The sequence below is a fragment of the Anomaloglossus baeobatrachus genome, chromosome 1 (assembly GCF_048569485.1).
Source record: "Anomaloglossus baeobatrachus isolate aAnoBae1 chromosome 1, aAnoBae1.hap1, whole genome shotgun sequence".
NCBI lineage: Eukaryota > Metazoa > Chordata > Amphibia > Anura > Aromobatidae > Anomaloglossus > Anomaloglossus baeobatrachus.
In genome coordinates, this window is record NC_134353.1 from 100,775,259 (window position 1) to 100,792,195 (window position 16,937).

Consider the following 16,937-nt stretch of genomic DNA (forward strand, 5'->3'; position numbering starts at 1 on the left):
CACACTCCATCACAAAGCTCTCCACAGTTCTGCTGTACTCTACATCTCATACCTCATCTATGTTTTCCCATCCTAGCCATACTTTCTGTTCTGCTATTGATCCAAGACTTAAATAATCTATAATTCGACACTTCCACACCCATTTCCAGAACATCTCTTGTGCTACATCAGTTCTCTGGCATGCACTACCACACACAATCTGGTTTTTGGCCTATGACATCATTTCGCTAATCTAATAGTTCAGTTCTCCATTTTCCTTCTTATTTATTTTCGACATTAGAAAGGACTAAATTTTGTTTCAACACCCTCCATGCACTCAGTAGCACTTTATATCTGGACATATACAGATACTGATTGGGAATTGGATCATGCAGCTTTACATGAATATCTTTACTTACACAACAAGCAGTTTTTACCATTTTGTGTCTCCACTCTTTCCTCATAGATTGTAAATAGGGATGATCGAATACTTCGATTATTTGGCTTTGCGAATGTTTTCCGAATACCTCGCTGATATTCGACTATTCGATGCGCAATGTAAGTCTATGGGAAGCCCAAATAGTACCGAATAGTTGTTATTCGGGTTTGCCATAGACTTACATTGCGCATCGAATATTCGCGAATAGTCGAATAGCGGTGAGATATTTGGAAAATATTCGCGAAGACGGATAATTAAAGTATTCGATCATCCCTAATTGTAAACTCTTATGAGAATTGTGTTACTGTGCAATGTCCTATCCCATCTGAATGGTAAAGCACTGTAAATATATTGATGTTATTTAACCCCTTCATAATGTCCGCCGTACATGGTGCAGGTCGTAAGCAGGTGTATGGAGTGAGCTCACCCCATGACTTGCAGGTAATGGCTTTTTGTTATAGCTAGGACCTGCCACTGACAAGGGTGGAGTGGAGCTCCGTCCACGTTTGTTAACCTGTTCAATCATGCTGCCAAACTCATGGAGGTGCGCCATTTTAAGCTCCCATCGGTGCACTCATGACGTGAACGTGGGTCACCGATGGGTTGCTTCACATAGCAGCATTCCTTTGAAACCTGCCTGTGGCTGTGCTTCAAAGGAGTCTGACTTTCACTATACACATCAAGTGATTAGACGATTGCAGGTTATTGTCCCCTAAGTATGTTCCCACAAAGCGACTGCCTCCGCATCGACGGCCGTAATGATTGTCACCTAGCTGATACAGGCAAACATCAATACTTGACAGAAGAACACAACTGAAAGGCCTAAACATTGAGGCCAAAAATACATGGACATTTGCTTAGTGATCATCTGCTTTTATGAATGATAGGGAGTTGATCCTCCCGACCCTCTGCCTTTCCTAAACTGTTGACTGTGCGGTAAAATCACATTTTGGTGACAGCAATTATCTATGTCATTTGCATTTTGTTCCATTCTCTGGAACTAATGAGTTTAAACCCAAACCGTAGAATATGACCTCAAACCATGACTTCTTCCCCATCCACCACATTTTTACTTGACCCCTGCTGCATTATAGGAGAATGGTGACTCCATAGAGAATCCTCCTGTTTCGTGCTCCTCCATGTATCTGCCTGACAGAGGGCAGACGAAGCTTTCCAGGTGACATATCGACAGTGGAGGTGACTGCAGGAGCCCACCCAGGGTGACCGGTCATTGTGCACATAGGCGTCTGATGGCAGGTCGGCCGTTCTGCAATCACTCCGGAGATACAGTTAGGTCCAGAAATATTTGGACAGTGACACAATTTTCGCGAGTTGGGCTCTGCATGCCACCACATTGGATTTGAAATGAAACCTCTACAACAGAATTCAAGTGCAGATTGTAACGTTTAATTTGAAGGTTTGAATAAAAATATCTGATCGAAATTGTAGGAATTGTACACATTTCTTTACAAACACTCCACATTTTAGGAGGTCAAAAGTAATTGGACAAATAAACCAAACCCAAACAAAATATTTTTAGTTTCAATATTTTGTTGCGAATCCTTTGGAGGCAATCACTGCCTTAAGTCTGGAACCCATGGACATCACCAAACGCTGGGTTTCCTCCTTCTTAATTCTTTGCCAGGCCTTTACAGCCGCAGCCTTCAGGTCTTGCTTGTTTGTGGGTCTTTCCGTCTTAAGTCTGGATTTGAGCAAGTGAAATGCATGCTCAATTGGGTTAAGATCTGGTGATTGACTTGGCCATTGCAGAAGGTTCCACTTTTTTGCACTCATGAACTCCTGGGTAGCTTTGGCTGTATGCTTGGGGTCATTGTCCATCTGTACTATGAAGCGCCGTCCGATCAACTTTGCGGCATTTGGCTGAATCTGGGCTGAAAGTATATCCCGGTACACTTCAGAATTCATCCGGCTACTCTTGTCTGCTGTTATGTCATCAATAAACACAAGTGACCCAGTGCCATTGAAAGCCATGCATGCCCATGCCATCACGTTGCCTCCACCATGTTTTACAGAGGATGTGGTGTGCCTTGGATCATGTGCCGTTCCCTTTCTTCTCCAAACTTTTTTCTTCCCATCATTCTGGTACAGGTTGATCTTGGTCTCATCTGTCCATAGAATACTTTTCCAGAACTGAGCTGGCTTCATGAGGTGTTTTTCAGCAAATTTAACTCTGGCCTGTCTATTTTTGGAATTGATGAATGGTTTGCATCTAGATGTGAACCCTTTGTATTTACTTTCATGGAGTCTTCTCTTTACTGTTGACTTAGAGACAGATACACCTACTTCACTGAGAGTGTTCTGGACTTCAGTTGATGTTGTGAACGGGTTCTTCTTCACCAAAGAAAGTATGCGGCGATCATCCACCACTGTTGTCATCCGTGGACGCCCAGGCCTTTTTGAGTTCCCAAGCTCACCAGTCAATTCCTTTTTTCTCAGAATGTACCCGACTGTTGATTTTGCTACTCCAAGCATGTCTGCTATCTCTCTGATGGATTTTTTCTCTTTTTTCAGCCTCAGGATGTTCTGCTTCACCTCAATTGAGAGTTCCTTAGACCGCATGTTGTCTGGTCACAGCAACAGCTTCCAAATGCAAAACCACACACCTGTAATCAACCCCAGACCTTTTAACTACTTCATTGATTACAGGTTAACGAGGGAGACGCCTTCAGAGTTAATTGCAGCCCTTAGAGTCCCTTGTCCAATTACTTTTGGTCCCTTTAAAAAGAGGAGGCTATGCATTACAGAGCTATGATTCCTAAACCCTTTCTCCGATTTGGATGTGAAAACTCTCATATTGCAGCTGGGAGTGTGCACTTTCAGCCCATATTATATATATAATTGTATTTCTGAACATGTTTTTGTAAACAGCTAAAATAACAAAACTTGTGTCACTGTCCAAATATTTCTGGACCTAACTGTAAATACATTGTGCCGGCGTTACGTGGCCTCATTATTTCCTGATCTCATGAGCAGACGGATGACGTGCTTACTTTGTGGACTAATATTCCAGGACGTTTGCTGAGAAACCTCAACAGGTCTTTCTACTTTAAAGAGATTGTTTCGGACTTTTACATTTATGGCTTTTCTTAGGATAACGCATCAATATCTGATCGGTGGAGATGTGGCACCCGGTACCCCCGCCCATCAACTGTTCCCAGTGCTGGCGGCGGACGGAAGTATTTACAAAGCAGCACGGCACAGCTCCGTCAGCTTTATGGTGGCCGGGGTCAGGGACTGCACATCCGCCCCCTATTGATATCAGTAGGAGCAGATGTACCTGGCCGCAGCCACTATACCGTTAAAGGGGCTGCGCTGTGCACCTCCACAGCTGAGCATTTCCAGCCGCTGCCTGCATCGGGAACAGCTGATTGGTGGAGGTGCGCCATACAGTACCCGTGCCAATCCGATATTAATAACCTATCCTAAGGATAGGCACCCAACCCCTTTAAGGCTCTGCTGGCACACCCAGTTGTTATGCTTTTGTAAAGGATCCCTTATTAAAAAAAAATAAATACATTGGATCAGTTACAGACTGAGCAAACACTGTTTCCATTTTGCATCTGGTTTTGTTAGCAATGGATCCATCTCTATCGATGTCTCTGATGACGCAACAGATCACCATCCATAGTCCTCCATTTCCCATAGTCTGCAATGTAAAAAAATAAATCTCTATTTGCTTTCCATTTTTTGGATGGGATATAAAAGTTTTGAAGACACATTTTTCTTTTTATACATAGCTGAAAAACCGTTGCAGTTAGAAAGGAGGGAAACAGAAGACATTTAATATCTCCAGCCTCATTAAAATGAATGGATCCTGTACTAGAATGTTTTGTTTATTTTTTTTTTTTTTTTGTCACGCTAAAATAGATTAAAAAAAATCGAAAATAACTGCTGGACATGTGAATGTGGCCAAAGGAAACCCAAAAGCACAAAATGACTGTTCAAACCAAGCACAGTATATATGTGCACCCTTGGGATGGCAGACCGGTTCAGTGCACCTTACCACCTCTTTGGAAAGGTACACTGTAAAAAAAAAAAAAAAAAAAAAGCAGAAAACCTAGTGAAAGCATAATAAACTGGTTGGCCACACTGAGGGTGCACAGAGCAACTGTGCTTGGTTTGAACAGTCATTCTGTCTGCACAGGCTCTATTTGAGCATGTATTGGGTTTTGGAGAATCTCTTGTCCAGCAGTGTCGTACCGACAGTAGTACCAGTCCAGATCTCCGATATGACGTCCCTCCTATATGATGCACCCTCTTCTGAAGTAGCCGCACCCCATTGTGCTGCGATCTGCAGCCTCTTGCATAGCTCTCTAGCACCCGGTGTTTAGGATTAGGTAGGAGCAGTGCAATGTCTCTGGCAGGAGGAGCAGTCTGAGGCCAATGCTGGAGGGAAGGATGGAGATGACCTTGTGGTGTTCAGTATAAACTGCAGTGTCCATGTAATGATTCTGGGCTGGATTTCTGGTTCTTTTGATATAATCTGATGTATTAAAAAGTTCATATATTTTTTGTTATTTTCCCAACAGAGTAGCTGTGAACGAGCCGCTATTTATGATCTCGCAGCTGAAAATCATCGATCGCAGCCACAGGCAGAAGCTTCACCTGAAGGCGCTGGATGTGGTTCTGTTTGGGCCGCTAACACGTGAGTATGGAGGCTCCGCTCATAGTGATCGGGCGGTGAGGCGTGTTTCGTCTTGACTCATGGAGGTCCTTGCTTTTCAGGCCCCCCTCATAACTGGGTGAAGGATTTTGTCCTGACCATTTCTATAGTGATTGGTGTTGGTGGGTGCTGGTTTGCCTACACGCAGAACAAGACGTCCAAGGAGCACATAGCTCAGATGATGAAGGATTTGGAGGGGCTGCAGAAGGCCGAGTTCAGTCTGCTGGAGCTGCAGGAACGGTAAGGAAGACTGTCGTATCCAGGCGAGTGTTGGAATTATCGGGCCCGTCCGGTGCTGACCGATGCAGACCATTACACACTGCTCTCCGATGTAAAATAGATCATGTAATTTTCATTGATGAACCTCGGTCAGTGTGGAACTGACCTAACATATGCTGATCTGCACACAGGCTTACTGACTTACAGAAAGTACCTGGTTCTCATATTTGGTCTTTCTGGTTCTTCAGCTTCCTCTTTGCATGTCAGTAACAGGAAAGTGAAATTCTATTTAAAAATATAAATAAGTTTCAAACCAAATGCAAATTAGTAGTTTTAGCCTCCACTGCTGCATACACAGGGAATCTCTGCACATTATAACTTGCGACTGTACACCGGCGTGTGCGCTCCGGTCTGACATAAGGCGTGAAGCTGCAGAGCTGTCCGACACCAAGCTAGGACTGTACGATAAGTGCTAGCGCTGTGGTGGTTTCCACTACAAAGATCTCTCCCCGCCTGATCACATACCTGCACATCCCCTTTAACCGTTTTCATGACAATGTCCATTACGGCCAATGAGTTGCATTAACATTTCTGTTTTCTCCCCTAAGATTGAATCCATTTACTTATTCCTTGGTACATGACCTCTTTTTAGTAGCTAATTCTTCTAAGTGGCATTGGTATTGGTGGATGGAAGATGTTACGTGTTCTAATATGTTTATATCCATCAAAGTCAATGGCTGCACACTCTCCCCAGTCCTGCGTCCACGCTGCCTGGGGGTAGCCCTTTACTCTGCTCTCTCCTTCAAGCAACATATCCAAGCCCTTTCCAGAGCCTGCCAACTCCAACTCAAAAATATTTACCAGATCCGTACATTCCTTGACCAAGAATGTCCAAAAACACTACTTCATGCCCTCATTATCTCTCGCTTGGACTACTGCAACCTCCTGCTCTGTGGCTTTCTTTCTAACGCTCTTACTACCCTCCAATATATCCTAAATTATGCTACGCAGCTAATCCACCTGTCTCCCCACTATTCCACGCCCTCTCCTCTCTGCCAAAGCCTTCACTGCCTTCTATTACCCAAAGACTCTATTTCAAAACACCTATCCATGACATACAAAGCCACCTACAACCTGTCTCCTCCTTACACCTGTGACCTAGTCTCCTTCTACTTACCTGCACGCAACCTCCGATGCTCACAGGATCTCCTTCTCTATTCCCCTCTCATCTCCTCTTCCCACAATCACATACAGATTTCTTCCATACCTCCCCCATACGCTGTACCCCAACACATCAGACTCCCACCTACCGTGGAAGCCTTCAAAAGGAACTTTAGGACCCACCTCTTCCGTCAAGCCTACAACCTGCAGTAACCTTCAGTCTGATTTAGCACCGCACGTTCATCCCTACCCTCACCTACTGTATCGTCCCCCATCCCCTGTAGACTGTGAGCTCTCGCGGGCAGGGTCCTCTCTCCTCCTGGACCAGTCTGTGCCTTGTATTGATGATTATTGTACTTGTCTATGTATACCCTTTTTCACATGTAAAGCGCCATGGAATAAATGGCGCTATAATAATAATAATAATTATATCATACATAGATGGCAAAATCTACAGAACTTTTGAATATGTTATTCATTATTGACCTGGTGGCACACTTTACTGCTTGCTGCATAGTCTGTAGGCAGGTGTAGGCTTTGCAGCATTACGCTTTGTGCTGTTTACTACATACACTATTGGGCTCTTCAGGTCAGCGACTCCCTATGACGGACATATTCTCAGGAGTTGTCTTTTGGCCACAACACTTAATTCCAGGATACACAGACTTTGAAATGTCTTATTCATTTCCGTCCATTTTTTCCTTTACAGTGTATTGGCATTCGTAGCACGTTAGTTTTGCCTGATGTAAGCGTTGGCTGTAGATATTTCTGCAGGACTAGTGCGGGGTTTTTATTTTTCTGTCTTTTTATTTGCTATAGTCATACCAAGATCATCTGAAATTGTGATACTATTGCATTTGTTCATTCTCTTTAAGGTTAGACAAAGCTCAGGAAGAGAACCGGACCGTCGCTGTAGAAAAACAAAATCTGGAGCGCAAGTTAATGGACGAGATCAGCGACGCAAAGCGAGAAGCTCAGCGTCTCCGAGAACTGAGGGAAGGAGCAGAATGTGAGCTCAGCAGACTGAAGTATGCAGAAGAGGAGCTCGTCCAGGTATATAGATTTAAGGCCGCTTATATCGGTACCGATATCGCTAGCGTGCGTACCCGCCCCCATCGTTTGTGCGACACGGGCATATCGCTGCCCGCCGCGCACAAAATCGCGCACCTCCGTCACACGTACTTACCTGCATAGCGACGTCGCTGTGACCGGCAAACCTCCTCCTTTCTAAGGGGGTGGTTCGTTCAACGTCACTAAGCGGCCGCCCAATCAAAGCGGAGGGGGGGAGATGAGCGGGACGAACATCCCGCCCACCTCCTTTTTTTCCTCATTGCTGGCGGGTAAGGTGAGATTCCTCGTTCCTGCGGTGTCACACATAGCGATGTGTGCTGCCGCAGGAACGACGAACTACATCGCCCAAGTATCAGCAACGATATTTGGGAATAGGGGGCATGTCACCGATGAGCGATTTTGAACGTTTTTGCGACAATTCAAAATCGCTCATAGGAGTCACAGCAACGAGATCACTACAGCGGCCGGATGTGCGTCACAAATTCCGTGACCCCAACGAGATCGCTGTAGCGAAATCGTAGCGTGTAAGGCCACCTTTACACATTGACATACCGCGCTCTCCCTACTTCCATCTCTCCCATTCAATTAGAGAGCGACCACCTTCTCCACGGCATGGGAGGACCGGGCATCCTTGTTCATAGGGTCAGTAGGAAACTCCATACTTGGGATTTGGTATGGATATGAGAAAGCTTCTTAAAAAAGGTTTTGTCTCAAGATATAATAAGGTTTTCCCAAGGTGCACTTCTGAGCGGAGACTCTGAGAGGCCGTCCATCTGCAGGGCCTGGCTCTTTAGGACAGGTCATGTCCTCAACCACCACTGCAAATTGTCAGTTTTATGTTTATTATTTGACTCCTGTAAAGTCTTGTTAAAAGTAATTCACTGCAGACAAAAGACCAAAAGGATATAGTATCAGGGGTGTCAACTATTAAACCAAACAAAAAAACTCCTAATAAAAATGTATACTTTATTCTATATCAATTAAAAAGGTTATATTCATGCAACCAGAGACCTAATTATGCACATTGTGTGTTTCTGGTTGCATGAATATAACCTTTTTAATTGATATAGAAATAAAGTTTACATTTTTATTAGTTTTTTTTTTTTTGTTTGGTTTAATAATTCACTGCAGACCAGAGCCTTGCATCAATGTGAATTAATGCTAAAATATATTTTCTGGCATTTCAAAGCCTGACATTGGGGGAACTGACCATTCTAGGTTTGGTATCCAGAAGAAGCATCTGCAGCTCTGTAATGGGCCTAAGGCTATGTGCCCACGGGAGCTCGCACCTGCGGATATATCCGCAGGTATGGCCGCAGGTCTCCCGCAGCTGCTCGCCGGAATCCGCAACTATTTTTAGCTGCGGTAGTGCAGCGAAATAGCTGCGGTAAACCTGCGGACATTCCTGCGGATTACCTGCGGAAGTCACGGCCCTATCTCCATAGTGGAGAGCTGGAGTTTCCGCAGAAAGAATTGTCATGCAATTACGTGCAGCTGCGGTACATCCGCAGCATGTTCCACAGCGGCATGTATCCGCAGCATGGACACAGCACTCCCCATGTCCCATAGGGTAACATTGGGGAGTGTCTGTGCATGCTGAAACCTGCGGATTTATCTGAAAAATCACGAAAATCCGCGGATTTTCCGCAGATAAATCCGCACGTTTAAGCTATGTGCCCACGGGGGAAAGTTTTCGCAGGAGCTCCCAGAAAACCGCAGCACAACTTTGTCTGTTTCCATGCTGCGGTTTATTTGAGGAATGTCCTGCGGATATGCTGCGGTCATTCTGCATTGAGGATACAGTACCATGGCTTCAGCACTGCATCCTCAATGCAGAACAAGTGCTGAGTGATCGGGGCGTTCATACCTCCATCACGCAGCACTTCTCTCCCATCTCAGGCCGTCGGGCCTGAACTAGCTCCGGCTGTCACATGACCGGTGCTCGTGCAGGCCCCGCCCACCGCATCCTTTTTGCTCCTGTGCACCGAGAGAAAATGACCAGCTGTCTGCTGTCAAGGCAGGGAAGTATGGACCAAGGCAGGGGATTTCCGCAGGTAATGCCGCAGGAATAATTGACATGCAGTTATGTGCAGCTGCGGGATATCCGCAGTATATTCCGCAACCGCACATTCCGCAACGTGGACACAGACACTCTCCATGTCCCATAGGATAACATGGGGAGTGTCTGTACATGCTGAAACCTGCAGATTTATCTGGAAAAAACAGATAAATCTGCAGGTTTTCTGCGGCAAAATGCGCAGAAGCAAGCTCCCGTGGGCACAGGGCCTTAATCTCCCGTGGGCACATAGCCTAACTGCCCTTCTAGCTGTGACTTGTTTGTTACCGCTGAAGATCACTGTATAACATGGAGATAAATTCTTTATATTTGCAGGTTCGCATGGCCCTAAAGAAGGCCGAAAAGGAGTTTGAACTGCGGAGTAATTGGTCTGTGCCCGATACGCTCCAGAAATGGCTCCAGTTAACGCATGAGGTGGAAGTACAGTACTATAACATCAAGAAACAGAATGCAGAAATGCAGCTGGCAATAGCTAAAGATGAGGTAAGAGCTTGGCCTGTAGACCTGTTATCACATTTCCATATGATGCTTCACTTCTACACATTCCCACACAGGTACATCTAAGGGGCTTCTAATCAGTGTGGTCAGACAGCGGTGGTCTTGAACCAATGGCTTGTTATAATAAGTGGCACATTGCGTTATACTGGCATTGTTTCCATGATCGTTGAATGACAAGTACCTATTGTAATGGGGGCTTCGTTCTTTACATTATGATCGCATGCCATTCCATTTTAATAGAGCAAATAATACTTTACTTTCTAGCAAGAATGGATCAGGTTTCCAGCTCTTCCAGGAAGGGACTGTGAGAAGACAAACTGTTTAACACCACTTCTGTCTTCTCTTGTGCTATCTACATAGCACTATACAGCAATGTTGATGCATTTATGAGCAATTATATGCAATAGTTGGGCATCTGCTGCGCACAGTAGAGCTCAGTGTGCAACGTCCATTACTGTTGGGTGCCGTCTCTCCATTAAATGTTGCTCCAATGGAAGCAATAAAAATGCAATGTGTCCCAGGAATGTTTTGAACGTTAGCGGTACATGTCAAGTAACAGAAATAACTTTGCACGTAAAGTAGTAGAACTTTAAGGCAGGTTTTGAAAAAAAAAAAAAAATAATCTGTATATTAAAAATGCTTCCAAAAATAAAAGTGTGCATTTTGTTCATTGATAAAAATAGTGATTGTACAAAAGAGAAATCTAAATCATATCCATATATGATATGATCACTGAGATGGGCAAATAGTCAAATATTCGGGTTCAGATTCCTTGTGTTTCTGTTATTTTTGTATTTGTACCGAATAACGAACAGATTGAAACTTAACGGGCAACTCCATTTTCTGGAGGAACTTGGAAGTAGGTCTGGGAGAGCTGTAAAAATGCTCCAGTGGATGGAAAAGTGCTGAAACTGAATGGGAAGAGCATAAGAAGGATTCCTGGATGCATATCTGACTCACATTTGGTTTCTGGGAATAATGTCTGAGTATTACAGGGATTAAAGCAGGAGAATTACCCTTACAGAGTTTCCCCTCGATTATCACACTGCTTCCTGGTCTGATCATTAAAGTTCATGAATATGCACTGCTTCTCCCACCTTCTGAACAGTGTCTGTGATTGGTTGCAGTCCTGTTTCCCCCCCGCTTACCCTTCCTCTGCGCCGGCATCTGTGATTGGCTGCTCTCACACTAGCTGTCTGGGTCCCTGAAATGGTGTGGAAAAAATAAATAAATTGTTAAAAAATGGTGCAGGGTTTCCTGTATTTTGACACCCAGCACAGATCAAGCATACAGCTATTAACTGCAGCCCCCACTTGTCTGTGTTATTTTGGCTGTGTATCAAAATATGAGTAATCCCATATTTTTTTATTATTTAAATCATTTTGTTAAAAAACGATGTGCAGTCCATCCCAATTTTGATACCCAACCAAGATAAAGAAGACAGTTGGGGGCTGGTGTTCTCAGACTGGGGAGGTCCATGGTTATTGAGCCCCCCCCAGCCTAAAAATAGCAGCCCGCAGATACCCCAGAATTGCCGCATCCATTAGATGGACTGATGTGGGGAGGGGGTTTAGCTATGCAACAAATTGAATTCATCAAATCTGCAGGTGTTTTCTATTCCAGAAATGTTACTCCAATCTCTACAGAGATGCATGTCACTTACTGGAAGCAGCAAATTTGTTAATTGACTTGAGCCTCTTAATAAATTTGGTGCCTTGTACTCTGTCAAGACTGACGTAGCGTGAGCTTGCTCTCAATGAATCGGCCCCAATGTATTTATGCCTTAATCAAAAATACTCTTTCTTTGCGTTCTCTGAATACACCATCTCTTCACTTCCTTCTTAGCGATCATCTATTTCTGTTCTAGGCAGAGAAAATAAAAAAGAAAAGGAGTACCGTTTTTGGAACATTACATGTTGCACACAGCTCGTCGCTGGATGAGGTGGACCATAAAATTCTTGAGGCAAAGTAAGTTCAATCACGATGATGGTTAACATGAACCTACACCTGTTACTTATGACCATTAAAGGGGTTGTCTGGTTAAAGGAAGTCATCACCTATCCACAGAATCAGCACAGAATAGGTGATCACTTCCTGATCGGTGGGAATCCGACCACGGGGAATTTTTGTCCCGGTGTATCCTCTGCTGTAGCATCAAGTTTGGATGCTGAATTCATTCTTTATGGGAGACACAGATTAAATGGAGCTCTGACTTTTTTTTATTTTTTTATTTTTTTTTTTTGTGGGTAGGGACATTTTTTTTCTATTGTCTCGTTAAAAAAAAATAAATCAGTCCTGCGGTTTTCACACCGTGCCTTTTTTAGACGGACTTCCTGATCTTTCTGGAAGCGTTCTCAGGCTAATAAGACCATGGATTATAATGACAGGCAACACCTCTATACACAGCTGGTAACAGGATCCAACCATCACAGGAGGTGATGTCGCACCTCGCCCCTCTCTTCACAGTGACGTTTGCACATGCTTATTAAATGCTACATTACAAAGATAGGGGCTAAGTCTGTTCTTTGTGGCTAGTGCAAAAAGTCAGAGACAAGTGTGAAAATTGCAATCTCCCCCCCCCCCCCCCATCATTTTTAATACAGATTGCAAAATAAAGAAAAAATCCTTTGTAATAAAAAAACAAACCAAAACACAGATTTAAGAATTTGATTTTTTTTTTTTATTGGTCGCCTTCTGATTCAAGCTTCCCTTTGAAGGCGTTTTGCAGCCTGTTATTACGGTAGTATTGAGGTTTAATATTAGGTTGGTGGTAGTCGGAGTCCAAATCTGCCAATTGCATCCAGCTGCTAGTGCCCCTTCATTGCTTAAGCGGCATCATACAGCAGCACTAGGTATTGCAGCTCCTTCCCATTCTCTTACATGGGGTAAAGCTGTAGCACTGCTGCTAAAAGTAATATCTTGTGGTAATGAAAAGAACTAAAGCGGGCTTTACACGCTACGATATTTCTAGCAATTGCTAGTGATATCGTACGCAAAAGCACCCGCCCCGTCGTGCATGCGATATCGTGTGATCGCTGCCGCAGCGAACACTGTTGCTACGGCAGCGTCACACGCACTTACCTGGTCGTCGTCGTCGCTGTGACTGCCGAACAATCCCTCCCTCAAGGGGGAGGTGCATTCGGCGTCACGGCGGCGTTACCGCGATGTCACTAAGCGGCCGGCCAATCAAAGCGGAGGTGAGCGGGACGAACATCCCACCCACCTTCTTCCTTTCTCATTGCGGGCGGGACACAGGTAAGGAGAAGTTCCTCGCTCCTGCGGTGTCACACACAGCGATGTGTGCTGCTGCAGGAACAAGGAACAACATCTTTAAACAACCTCTAACAATTTTTGGTTTTAGGATGACCTCTCCATGGTGAACGATTTTCACCACTTTGGAGGACGTTTAAGGTCGCTGGTAAGTGTTACACGCTGTGATACTGTTAATGATGCCGGATGTGCGTCACTAACGACGTGACCCCGACGATAAAACATTAACCATATCTTAGTGTGTAAAGCCCCCTTTACTCCCTTGTATAGCTGGTCACCAGAATGCTAAAATTCAGATCCCTCAATGATGTGATATTGATGGCCTATCTAAAGCAAAGACAATGAATTTTAAATAGGACTAACCACCAGGATTTTCCTATATAAACTAAACTAAAGCCAGTGCTATACTGGAGCCATCATGCTGATTCTATACATACCTTTAGTTGTGAGGACGGATATATACTTTCTGAAATACAGACAAGTAAAGTCTGTGCAATGCACTGTTATTTGAATGAAAGGGGTAACAGATTATCCAATAGGTGGGTCGGGTTGTGTTAGTTATTCCAGCCCGTCTGCCTGCCTGTTCTTCTTCCTCCTGTCTGTTATCACAGGGGAGGAAGGACAGGCAGGCAGACAGGGGCGGTAATAACTAGTAAAACCCGACCCACCTATTAGATATTCTGCAGCACCTATCAATCAAATAACAGTGCCTTTCACAAACTTTACTTGCCTATATTTCAGAAAGTATACATTCGATCAATCAGCCTGATAAAGCCAGTATAGCACTGGCTTTAGTTTATGTAGAAAAATCCTGATGGTTGATCCTCCTTAAACAACTGGGAAAAAATTTAAACATTTCCTACCATTTTGCTGCTGTAAAGTCTGTGTAACCCCTTCACATAGCTGGCTATGCTGTTTGTGATCGAGAGCTGACAGGAGACTGCTCATGGTGACTCTCGGCTCAGGATTGACTTCTCCACTCTTATCGCTCCATCTACCTTCACCATGTGCTTCATTCTAAGTTAATAAAGTGATGCAAACGTCAGCATAGATCATAGATTTGATAACATTTCACTGCTCACGCTGCATCCTTGAGGTTTCCTTTGTGCTTCCTGAATGGTTTACCTGCAGTCAGATGGTGGTATCATGATGGGTTGTGCTAGAAGACAAACTCTACTCTGCTGCATTTCCTTATTAATCTGTTGCATTGACATTTTCTTCTTCGCCTCACAGGAAAGCCCTCTCTGAGTTAACCACATGTCTGCGAGAGCGACTTTATCGTTGGCAACAGATCGAGAAGATGTGCGCTTTTCAGATCGTGCACAACTCTGGTTTGCCGAACCTGACATCCACACTTTATTCTGACCACAGCTGGGTGGTTATGCCCAGAGTCTCCATTCCTCCTTACCCGATAGCTGGTGGGGTGGATGACTTGGATGAAGATACACCTCCAATTATTTCCCAGTTCCATGGTATGTAATATCTCCCTCCAAAATCACTGCCCATCCTGTAATACAGTAATGTGCCATAGTTTTAGGCAAGTGTATACAACATGGTGCAAAGGAAAGATGCTTTAAGGCTATGTGCCCACGCTGCGGAAAATGCGCGGATCTTGCCGCGGATTTCTCGCGGAAAAGCCGCGGATTTCCCGAAAATCTGCAGCTCAGGCACTTCCCAGACATTTCTATGGCATTTTGGAAATGCTGTGCCCACGCTGCGGATTTTTCCGCAGCGGATTTCGTGCGGATTTTGATCTGGAAAAATCTGCAGCATGTCAATTATTGTTGCGGATTTTCATCCAGATTTTGGCTTTAAAATTGGGGAAAAAAAAAATAAAATCCGCACCAAATTCAGCATCAAATCCGCGGCAAATCCGCACCTTTGAAAAGGTGCGGATTTTGCGGGAAAGCTGCGGATTTTTCTGCATCAAAATCCGCAGCTACATTCTCCCGTGGACACATAGCCTAATAGTTTATCAATTAACAAAATTCAGTGACCACTACATGGTCCCCACCTGGATTGATCTTGGCATCATCGATTCTGTCTGGGATTACCTGGGGACCTGCGCAGGTCTACATCCACAGAAGATCTGAGGTTAGTTCTCCAAGATGGTTGGAACAACCTCTCTGCTTAGTTCCGTCAAAAACTGTGTGCAAGTGTACCGAGAGGCAAAGGGCAGGCACACCAAATATCGGTGTAATGTAGATTTCCCTTTAGTTCATTCGGTTTCCAGTCCAATTGATAGAAATGTAAATAGTTTCTTTATGAAAGCATTTTCTCTTGCAGCATTTTTTATCTGCTTATAACTTTTGCACAGGGCTGTGTCTGGTTACAAATAGCGCAGATTCTCTGTAGACATATTTCATAACTACTTTCATCCTTCTCGGGTGGTGCGGCCTCTCCACATTATTCTCATCACTGTATTGTGCCCACCATAGATGTTAGGCTTTGTTCACACTAGGAAAAGGATGTTTCTCAAGAAATTTCTTGAGTCTGAAATATTACTGCACTTGCGGTCAAAAACCGCACTTATACCGCACCAAAAACCGCATGCGGTTTTACGCGTTTTTGGTGCGTTTTTTCCGCAGGTTGGTCCCTGCGGTTTTTTACCATTTATCTATGGCAAAAACCACAGGTACCTGCAGAAAAGAAGTGACATGCACATTGTTTTTCTCAAGAAATTCTGCAGAAAGAATGTTCTTGAAAAAAACAGTGTGCGCACAGCTATTTTTTTTTTCCATAGGTTTTGCTGGGGAATGTCTGCAGAAAGGTTACAACCATTTTCTGCAGAAATTTCTGTAGCAAAGCTGCAAAAAAAGTGGGTAAAAATGCAGTGTGTGAACAAGGCCTTAGACTGAATCCGGCCAAACGAACCTTACATCCAGAATGTATAGGCGTCTCTCCAGATTTATTCCTTTCAGCTAAGCTGCTACCAAATATCTCTCCGCGTACGTTGCACATGCACACTCGGCTGGGCATGCATGCGCCTATCTGATGTGTATGACCTGCTATAGGTCAGGCATGATCTGACTCTGATGGCGGAGACAGGAAGTGATGTCACTGAACTGATGACATCATCTGGAGCAGCGCATGTTGTGTTCACTACATGTCCAGTCTCCCTGCACTCACATCTCTAGTTGTAATTCTATAGACGTAGCTTTTTAGCAGCTGTATCCCATGTGGTAAGGAAATCTCATAGGTCCCTTATCCTAGTAATGCTTAAAAGAAATCCCAAAACTACCTGTAACTACTATGCATTAAAGATGTTTTGGTTTTGTTTTCCCCATTTCCTTGCTTTGTAGAGAGATAATGATTGGACGTTCACAGCCCAGGCCTGAGGTTGCACAACTGATTGTCATTGTCAGGCGGCATTCACAAGAATGTATATTCGGGTGGAACTAAATGAACATCTCACGAATGTTATTCCGTAGGGCCGATCAGAGGGACGCTTATTTTTTACACAACCCAATATCTGCATGAAAAATGACAGCATGCGCAAGTGTCTTTCAGATGAGACTCACCTCTACAAATCTGTGGGT

General features: G+C 44.2%; 1 protein-coding gene across 2 annotated transcripts in view; it reads left to right on the forward strand.

Moving 5' to 3' along the window:
- The window catches only part of STIM2 (stromal interaction molecule 2), a 139,844-nt gene that overhangs the window by 107,459 nt on the left and 15,448 nt on the right, over positions 1 to 16,937 (forward strand). For both annotated transcript variants that reach the window (XM_075346944.1, XM_075346945.1), the window contains exons 5-10: positions 4,969 to 5,084; positions 5,165 to 5,342; positions 7,358 to 7,535; positions 9,946 to 10,113; positions 11,996 to 12,096; positions 14,632 to 14,870. In XM_075346944.1, the coding sequence (XP_075203059.1) occupies positions 4,969 to 5,084; positions 5,165 to 5,342; positions 7,358 to 7,535; positions 9,946 to 10,113; positions 11,996 to 12,096; positions 14,632 to 14,870 (980 nt within the window). The remainder of the gene's footprint in view (positions 1 to 4,968; positions 5,085 to 5,164; positions 5,343 to 7,357; positions 7,536 to 9,945; positions 10,114 to 11,995; positions 12,097 to 14,631; positions 14,871 to 16,937) is intronic.